Source organism: Mizuhopecten yessoensis, unplaced genomic scaffold, assembly GCF_002113885.1.
Source record: "Mizuhopecten yessoensis strain PY_sf001 unplaced genomic scaffold, ASM211388v2 scaffold11179, whole genome shotgun sequence".
Lineage (NCBI taxonomy): Eukaryota > Metazoa > Mollusca > Bivalvia > Pectinida > Pectinidae > Mizuhopecten > Mizuhopecten yessoensis.
This window is the reverse complement of record NW_018408919.1, coordinates 1,335,728-1,346,529: the sequence shown is the minus strand read 5'-3', so window position 1 is coordinate 1,346,529 and position 10,802 is coordinate 1,335,728. Positions and strand designations below refer to the sequence as shown.

General features: G+C 36.4%; 1 protein-coding gene across 1 annotated transcript; it reads left to right on the top strand.

The window, feature by feature from the left end:
* Positions 1-1,319: 1,319 nt before the first annotated feature.
* On the top strand, positions 1,320-10,358 carry LOC110440369 (enteropeptidase-like). The gene is made up of 7 exons (XM_021483405.1): positions 1,320-1,936; positions 2,440-2,601; positions 2,829-2,992; positions 3,736-3,846; positions 4,825-4,963; positions 9,522-9,719; positions 10,041-10,358. The coding sequence occupies exons 1-7, from the start codon at positions 1,387-1,389 to the stop codon at positions 10,286-10,288; spliced, it is 1,572 nt and encodes a 523-aa protein (XP_021339080.1). The 5' UTR covers positions 1,320-1,386; the 3' UTR covers positions 10,289-10,358.
* The last annotated feature ends 444 nt before the right edge of the window (positions 10,359-10,802 follow it).

Here is a 10,802-nt window from a genome sequence, read left to right as displayed (position 1 = left end):
GTATCATCGTTAAACATATGTTCAAGATGGTTGTTCGAGACTCTTTATTTTCAACATCTTTTGATGACTTTTTGTCCCGATATTCAAAGTTTAAAACAGGTATCGTTGTTCAACAACTGTTCAAAATTTGATGTTTAATGTCAAGAATCAAGGTCAACATCGGTTTTAAATTTTGAATTGTTCAAAAGTTGTCGTAAACAATGGTTGAGAGTGAAATCGAGTAGGCCTAATATTGAAAACAAAAGTATTGAAAAGCAACATAACATAAATATTTTGGGGTAATGTTTTTCTCTCTTTTCGATGTTTCTAGATTCTCGAGGCGAGCGTCTTGATCCCAAACACGTATATAAGATGTTCATAACAATAAAGTGTATGTGCGCAAGCGTTCATTAGGATGAACGTTACCGTCGATCAGCATTCTGCCCTGCTCCTTGACCAACCGAGCCTTTTGGCCTTCCTCATATTCGCTTGTTCCGCAGTGTCGATTGTAATCATAGCTGTGATGTGCTGTTTTGGAGGCTGTTGTGAAATGCCTGCCGCAAAACAAAGTATATCCCCATTGAGGACTAGAGGACAAATTTACCGCGGAGAAAGGTCGCCATCTGTATCAACGGACGATGAGGACAGTTCTCGATGGAACAGAAAAACTCATAAAAAATTATCTATGAGAGTTTTTAGACATCATAATTTCCATGGTATTAATTTGAGAAGTTACAGGACGAATTTAAGCGTTTTAAAAGAAGATGACGAGGATGAAATAAGTATGACGTCACATGAGAACTGTTGTATGGCTAGTCTCTATTCAGTAAACGAGTACGCAGAAAAACCGGAAGTGAGGCTTAATGTTGATAAACGACATATCAAAAATAACTTATCGGAACTTGAATATATTAACGAGGACATTACAGAGAAAGTAGGAAATGCTACTAATGAGCATTATAAAACGACAATGGAAACGAGGCTGGCTTTTTTAAATGAGTGTGACGTTATAAAACTGGAAGGAGATATTAAACCATCAAAGACAGGAACAGTTTTTCCAAAACGTACTACAGATGACGATCGTAATAAAAGTGTATTGCTATCACAATCTGTTTCAACGTGATACATTATTGTAAAACCATCTACATATTGTTTGTCATTTCCAAACTAGGTTAGTCTGATGTTAGTACTTTTTCGTGTCTTAGAATAATGCCATGCAAATAGCGTTTAGCTGATCCAGACAAAACTTCACAAGATATTCTGTGTCAAAGAAAAACTGATATCACTTACGTAGTAGATCTTTCACCTTCCATACGTTCCAATTCAATCCTTATCAAACTAGGTGACCTTTCTTACCAGAACGCGACTATTGATAGTGGTGCTAGAGAACTTTGTACCAGATTCAATATGGCGACCGTACAGTGTGCCGTGTTGGTATTGTTCCTCGTGTTACACGTAGTCAACTCGGCTTTCACCCCGGGATGTAGTTTTTTTAATGGTCAGTGTGTTTACAACGTCAAGCTTGGACATGAGGGTCAGTGCGACTCCGTCCAACATGCGGCTAGTGCTGCTCCAAGCGCAAGTGGCCATCTTGACGGTGGCGACTGCACGTGCAATGACGTCCAGGTCGCTAAGAACGACCTGGCGACACTTCAGGGAACGGTGTCCCAGCTACAGAAGGCAGTCGACCAGTTATATAAACAACTTAATTTGACAAAGACTGAACTCGCTCAGACTAACCAACAGGTGACAACAGAAACCACAGGCAATGCCGACCTGCTGTCTACACTCCATATCAAGGAGGTCGCCCTGAACCAGACTGACCACGAGCTAGCCAGCGTCCTGAACACGGCTGGAGCGGAGATAAAGAGCATGAGGGAACAGCTTCAGAACGCTACCAGGGATCTAAGCGTGTGTCAAGGAGTGGTCAATCCCAATGGCCACACATCTTTGCCAAGTAAGTAATGTTATATCACATTGCCCATGCAGTAACGTAGGTATGCATGGCCCAACCACTCTCAGAACAATCCTTAAACATCCCCTCATTTTTAACGTCATAGTTACTGTAAACGTACATATTTTAGCGGAATTCTAATTTAGCTTATGCCGCACTTCAAATAGTGCGTTAAATAATGATTGCGATTACTGAACTTTCTGTATTTACTTTTCTCTTTGATATATTGTTAGTGTTCCGATTCCTCAATGCTGTTATCTATTACAATTCGATAATACCTTACAATATGTGTATAAATTATATAGTAAGTGCATCAATTCCATAATGAGCTAACTTGTCAACCGATAACAGTTGAATTTGCTTAAATAAACTTGTATCTAATTATTTTGTGCGTGAACAAATTCATCAAAGCACTAATCTGTTAAATTCGATGATACGCTAAAATTTGGGTCCGCTAAAATAAGTACTTTTGCAGTAATGGTTTTGTTCAATGCTATCCTTTTCAGCGATGAATGAGGAATACAAGACCTTCTACTGTCCGTTCCAGGATAGCTCCCTGTGCGGCTTTCGTCAGGAGTATGGTGACGATGGGGACTGGCTCTTCTCCAAGGGCACCTTACATTTCTCCACGGGACCAAAGATGGATCATACATACGGGTCACCGTCAGGTAAAACACTTACATACATGTATCTATATCATTTACTACATCAGGTAAAGGACTTAGGTCTATGTTACTGATTTCTACCTCCATGTTATGTTATAACATGTCGATGTATAAACACTATTTCCGTGCTGTTCGGAATCTCCTCTAATTTCTACATCCATGTTATTACGTGTCGATGTATAAATACTACTTCCGTGCTGTTCGGAATATCTTCTGATTTCTACCTCCAGGTTATTACATGTCGATGGACCCCCAAACTCAAACGTCATCGTCTCAACACACTCGCCACTTCCGCTTGGTCTCACCAATAATGAAAAGTGCTAACAACTACTGCATCAAGTTCTGGTATAACATGTATGGTACCGACGTTAAGGACCTCAAAGTATACGCAAAGGTATTGTACAACACATACGATCGGCTGCGACCTTTATTAAGCATTCATGTTATTTTCCCCGTTCAAAAAATCATTGTTTCTTCTTCATTAGCCTTGCTAGACCAAACAGGTGGTTGGTTTATAAAGAAGTGTAAATATCAGAGTATCCCATGATACTTTGCGGAAAACTCCCAGGATGCTTTGCGGCACCATGTTCTGTTGTCAAGGGATACTCTTACGCTTACAGGATCACCATATCACCAAATGTCCAAAGAGGTTTGAGAAAAAAACCCGTTGATAAACTGTTCGAATATACAGGATTTTCAGACATGAATGGAAAAAAACACATTTAGCCTTTAAAACGAAATACTACTGTAAAACAATTAAAATTTGCAAATATCACCTTGCTAAAGATAAATATCTTTTATGAAATTATCGATTTTACATGTGAAAAGAATTAATTTAAATTTTACGGAATCGGTTTACGTGGGATTTGCAGTCGTGTACATTTGAAAGAATTACCGCTTCATCACTCGTCCCACTACCCCGGTCTTTCCCTCTTACTATTTTGGGATTTCAGACGGGGGACCCTGCCGTATGTTACCAAATATTTTGAAAATATACCTTTTTTTCATTACACAAAAAATATATTATTTTCCTTTCAGGTGTATTTGCTGTTCTACATAAGGAACCCCAATATTTGTATACCAAACCTTCTGCAATGTATTAGGAATAATTTGTTTATATATGTTATCATTTACTAGGTGAATGGCGGATTGGGGAACCCTATATTCAGCAGGAGGGGCAACCTTGGACAAGACTGGCATCTGGCGGAAATAGACCTGAACGACGAGTACACCAAAACCGACTTCAATGTAGGTCAAGGACGATCTATATGTCTATATTTTATATTGTGTGATAAATGTTTTTTTTTTAACAGAATTTCATTATTGTTTATCAATATCATGAAAAATGATTACAAGAGATTTTTCTATGGAAAGTCAATATAAACACGCGTGCCAAAGGGAGTTATTCTAATTTTTGTTGGTTATTCTTTTTTTGAAAGACACTATCGGCCTAAATCTCTACTCAGAATTATCGTTCCTTACAATCACTGTAAGGAACGACAACTCTGGCTAGATATTCACACTTTCATATTACCTAACTAAATGAATGACACCCGAGTTATAAACCAGTGCAATGAGCCTATTTTTCGTTTGCAGTATGACAAAAATGGTTGCATGGACTCATAGCCTGTTTAAATGTTACCGTTTTAAGTTTTAAGACAATTCATTTTAAAGTGACGTCAGAATTAGAGTCGGAATGCTATAATGCAATGAGCTGGCAAATATCATGTGAGTAAAACACTCTACTTTTGAACGGATGACCGTAAAGCACACATATGTGACTGCACATATAAAATGTTATTACAATTATGTCAAAATTGAATGGCACTGCACCATGAAGTTGTTTCGGCCTTCTAGGACTCGGTGCAACACGTTGTAAATTTCAATAAGTCTAAACTAGTGTTAAAGAAAACTAGGTTCACTACTAATCGATGTTCCTTGAAGAATTTTGAATTTAACCTTTGATGCCATGCTAAAACCAGAGTGACTAAATTCAATAAGGATATAAAGACCCACCTTTTAACGTCCTATTTTAGGCTCTTTTGCGCAAAAGTAATGTACCTGATGTAAAATGCTGATTTAGTTGTCTTTTTCATCTACTATATTTGTAATTTTCACTGTAGGAACACTATAACTCGTGTGTTGTAAAGCGCATTAGAGTAATCAAATGTTATATATTATTGATTATTATTATCGAAGGTGTCGTCCCATCGGATATCGTTACAGATTGTGTTCGAGGCCTCCACTGATTCCTACAGGTCGTACGTCTACTCTTCGTCCTCCGGTTCACATCAATATGTCTACCACAAGGAGAACGGAAACATCGCCATTGACGACTTCTACGCTTACAACACAACGTGCAATAGTAGGTCAAAGGTTATGCCATTAAAACTTGTCCGTTACCCTTAAGGATCCCCGTACCACTGTCGAAACTGTAACCGCATTTTTTTTAAGCATAAGCGCATTTCATTGAATTTGCCTTTGTCCAGTTGTCATTCACACTACCTATAAATGCCAACTGAAAGCAGTTCAATACTTATATTTACTTTTTTGGAAAAATAATAATTCAATTACACTTATTTTTAGTAAGCATTAAGTTGGAATAATGTATGCAGCATGTAGGCTTGTTCAATGAATAGACGGCCATCGCCGGGGATGGTCAGTAGTATCCAAGGAAACTATTTTGACGTCATATTAATGATAACGTCAACAATCGGTTCATAGCCTATATGAATATCAACTGAATTTGGTAGGGGTATTTAATTCCAATGCCATTCGATGGTAAATGTTTCGGCATGACTATAGCTTTGATAAAGTATTCCTGAAGAAGTTCATACCTAGCTTGACTTTTATGAGAAATAATAGCTATGAAATAAAGAAATTATAAATCAACAACAGTGTACTCAGTGTAAAAGACCGGGATTCGAACCCAGGACTTCAGGTTGTTATACTATCGCTCTAACCGAATGAACTACCTAGTCAATAAAAGTGTCCTGGCCAAACTCGGCAACAGTTTTATCCCAATGGAAGTTAAAAGGAGGTTACTGTATATAGGGAAAACCAAAGTGCAATGGGACAGGGCCCTTTAGAGTGCTAAATTTAATCTGGATATAACTTAAATGTAAAGAGGTATGGCGGAAAACTGCCCGTATTTCCCGAAGTCGGCATTTTTGAAAACGGAAAAAATATTGATGAGTAAATAATCTTTAGTAGCAAAATGCATGGAATAGATAAAAAACCAATTGAATATGAATTTTTGAACTGTTGAGATATTCGGTATTGTTGATAAAATACTGCAAATATAGCCATATTCACTATATCTATGAAAGTGAAGGGGTTTCCCAGACTTAAAAAAATACTTTCAATACTTTCCCATCCGAGGACCAACTTTTGAATAAACATTTTGATTCCGTGATGTAATATGAAAAAACAAATTCTATGACGGAAAAGTGGTTCTCCTTTGGGAAAGGGCTCAAAATAATGAAAAACTGGGTTGATCAAGTTTTTAAAACTGCGACAGATGTTTCTTGGGTTAAAGAAGTTCGTATTTCCCTTTTTGTCTTTATCCGATGAAGCCTACTTTGTAATGCAGTTAGCTTGTGACCAGAAAATGTAAACAGTGTAGGTTCGAATTCACATTCAGATTCACTTTTTGTTTGTTTTACTTTTGTTTAATATTTAGGCTTGTGATCATTTTCCTTAATTAAGTGATAAATATTTTTCAAATCAATAGAACATTGTATTGATATTTTAATAACATACCTATTGATTTATCTTCTATGGAATCCTGTCAACAAATTGGCATTAGTATTTTTATTTATTATCTTAACGCAAACAAACGATGCCGAAATACAAAAAATGAAGTGCTATTATCGAAAAGATATTACCGAACATGTGGGAAAATTCATCGTCGAGGCCAGTCTCATTTGTTTTAAATGCAGGAAGACTGCCGCACAAAGTTAGGAGCGCAATATACGTGTAAGACAAGCTTTTCGAAAACTATCTGTAATGTTATCATTCCGAGTTAAAAAAAGAACAAAATCAAGATGTTTGTTTTTAAAAAAACAAGTAACAGCATGACGTAGCAGTAGTAATGAAAACTAAAACCTTTCAAACTTGTTGGTAATGAATGTACGATCTTGTGTTTTATACAGCATAACGCGAAATACGCATATATTAGTAGCCATAGCCTTGATTTCGTCTGTTTACAATAATCTATTCTTAGACACGGGATTCCGATCGAGCTACCTGTATAGAAATACCTGAGGACGCGTCATAACAGTGCACAGTTGGAAGCGCGCACTACAGCGGATCATACCATTGGGGAAATAGGCATAGCAACCCGCCGTTGCTCTTTACCACCTACAGCATTAACATCTGACGGTGCAGGAAAATTTGAAATCAGCATATAAAATCTCAGTTTTCCTGATCCTGAAAGCGGAAATTGTATTTCGGAAGGTCATTCGATTTATCATAGCGCGTGTTTAAATCCCGAGGATACCGATAAATCGTATCAAGATGGCTGCAACCAATGCTGGTTCGTCTATTTAACGACGAATTTATCTTTGAGATCATGTACATGCGACATGCGGCATTTCATTTGTACAGATTGAAATGCCGTTAGCAATGAATTAATATGTATATTTTAACCAGACAGCACTCAAACTCTCCAGTTTTTTCGTTATCCTCAAGTGTGTTGCTTAACCCGTAACCGTATTAATTTAACTGTTCTCATGCTCAAGCATGGATGCTGTGCTTAAACTAACGTTCTTTTTTAAATTTGCTTTAATGCAGTGACACGATCAAAAAGTCCAGTATAACATTTAAACGGAATTTAGCTTGAACTCTCTCCAAAATTATTTTAATTCACAGTTGAAATATTCAACACGGAACGGAATATGAGTTAAGGCATGACGACGACGTTTAGTTTAAACATATTTTATTGCCAAAAAATGCAAGAGGATTGGGCACAAGTTACATGAACATTATTAACGCCCTTTCCTTATAAGATAAATAAGACGACGACGTGCCATAGGGTATTACTGCCATCCGTGAATTTGCTAAATGTGAATCACCTGTTTATATCACTACCTGATAAATTTATCAACAAACTTTACTCAATATTATTTGATTACTTATGGAATGGAAAACCAGACAAAATTAAAAGAGAGATAAGTATTCAAAATTATGCTGATGGTGGTTTGAAGATGATCAATCTTGTTGCATTTATAAACTCTCTTAAACTTACATGGATCAGAAAACTCTATCAGAGTTCTGAAAAATGGCAGACCATACTTAAAACTTATATTGACATAGATCTTCTTGCAAATTGTGGTTCTGAATATATTTAGATATGTGTAAATGAGTGTAAAAATAGATTCTGGGGTGATGTGCTCAAATCATGGTACACACTAAATGCAAAATATTATGATAAAAAAATTCAGGAAAACATATTGGAAAGTTCCCATTTGGTATAATAGTAAAATCAAGATAGGAGGAAGAACTGTTTTTTACAGAAAATACTATCAGAAAAACATTTTTATTCTGAATGACATAATAAAGGAGGTTAGCACAGGTTTGTTTTACACATTTGTAGAATTTATTCAAAAATACCGAGTAAACACATCTTTTTCAGTATCAAGGTCTTGTCTCTGCAGTCAAAGACTTTATTCCATCATATAATACATACAGACATAAGATCATTTATCCATACATACCTATCACCTTAGAACCTTTTCTTAAAGATTTAAAAGGGTCTAAAATGTTTTACAACATCATAATCAAATCAGACAAGATACCATCTGGTACCAGAAAGTGGAATACTATATTCGACAACATGGATAAACTAACCTGGTGTAAAATCTACAAAATGTCATTCTGTGTAACGACAAAAACAAGACTTTAGTGGTTCCAGTATAGAGTGAGTCATCATGTACTAACGACTAACTCATTTCTATGTAAAATTGGAGTAGTTGTCTCCCCTCTTTGTGTACTATGCAACTCTGAACCAGAAACAATTACTCATATATTATGGGAATGTGAAGAAGTACAAAAATTACTAGAAAGTCTTGATACATTCCCGGAAGCTCTTTTAATTCCATTTTCAGTAAATAAAAAATCTTTTCTTTTTGGCCTTCTTCATCAGAATTTTCTTCCCAGTAATCGAGTAGATAATGAAATCATCATCATTATTAAGCAGTATATTTACAAAATGAGATGTTCGCATAACTCATTAAACATAATCGCTCTTGTGAACATAATTAAAGACAACTATCTGATTCAAAAGTACATTGCTAATGGTAAGGGTGAAAAAGTTAAACATAAGTTTGAAAATGACTGGAAAAAATGGGACAATCTAATAAAGTTGTAATGTTATACATTTAAAAAAAACCCCAACCGATTATTACTTTTATTATTATTATTATGAAGAAGTACTCTATCATATATATTATAATTTCTGCTTCTTTTCGTGGGTATGATTATACATGGAATCTGCGATACCGATATAATATCTTATTAACTTATCAACTTATCATACCTTTCTTCTCCCTTCTCTTTATGTTCTCTGTTCTCCCTTCTCTTTATGTTCTATGTTCTCCCTTTTTTTACACTCTCTCTCTCTCTCTCTCTCTCTCTCTCTCTCTCTCTCTCTCTCTCTCTCTCTCTCTCTATCTCTCTCTCTCTCTCTCTCTATGTGTGCTTGTGAGAGTGAGTGTGAGCATCATATTGGTAATGATGTGATGATGATGATGATGATGATGATGATGATGATGATGATGGAATAGTGAATGAGGATGACGATGATACTTATGAAATGAAGATGATGATGGTGATGAAAAAGTATAATAATGATCATGATATTTATGAAATGATGATGAATACATTGATATTAGCATCATTTCGTATACATTTTTTCTTACCAGGCGTCCCAACATGCCCTCCCTCCTCATACAAACGGACTGTTGGCAACGTGACGTCATGTGTGAACTTCCACTCCGCGCCGTTAAGTTGGTACGCAGCAAGTCAGTCATGCAAGAAGGAGTCGGCGCATGCGCATTTAATGACGATTCCGGATGGACAGACCCAGAATTATCTTATTCAACTTATTCAAAATGATATTGGTACGTACTAGCAGGTGAAAGTTGGATTTCCTAGTTTTCAAAAAGGCTCCTTAATAACCTATGGTTTCTTCTTATATTTTTTGTGTGATCGAGTGTTGCTTATAACATGTCAGAAACTTGCATCTTATAATGGCAAAAACACACCGCACGAATCGTTATTTTCCAACAGAAATGTGAAATTAACATTTTGGTTAATCGGAAATATATATAAAACTCCTTTTACGGTTATTCCACTGTCCTTGATATAACCTTTATCAGTAAATGGTTTAACAAATGTACGTACGCACCTCACAAGACGTTGTTTATGTCTATAACCACCAGGTCTAATGGCGGCCGGGCAGTCCGGATATTACATCAGCGCCTCGGACGAGAAGACAGAGGGCTCCTTCGTCTGGACGGACACCGGTACTCCGTATAGCGTGAATTATACCAGCTGGCACGCAGGCCAACCCAACAACGTCGGGAGTAACCAGGACTGCGTTCTGATGGAATATCCGGCCGCCGACTACGAGTGGGGCGACGTCGATTGCCAAACTCAACATCCCTACATCTGTGAAATCAATTACTAACTCAATGAGTCAATTACTGTATAAGCCAATCAATCGTTGAATAAAATATGTCGGTGATGATTTCAGAATATGATGGCTTTGGTGTGTTTGAACTTATTTTCTCTACTTACTGTAAAAGTGGTAGTTTTCGCGGTGTGAAAATGCTCACGTTTTCTCGTGTTGAGTAAATTAGTGCGAAAATATCCCCCCGCAAATATGTATCTATAAATAAATTTCGAATTCGCGATCAATTTGAATAGTTAAAGAGTGAAATTTTCAACACGCGAGAATTTCCACTTTAAAGTTTATCAGTTAAAACTTATATTAAAAAACACAAAAACAAAAATTCGGATTGAAATTGAAGAGGGAGAGGGCTTTTATATATTGTTAAAATTTGACCCCAATCAAATTGTTGTATATTAAAAGAATAAAATAAACAGCTCCATATAAGATGCAAGAAAACGCTTATTATTTACGGAGCTATTAGTCCATTCAATCAACGGTTTAGAATCAATGTTATTGCATCAGGATTTTT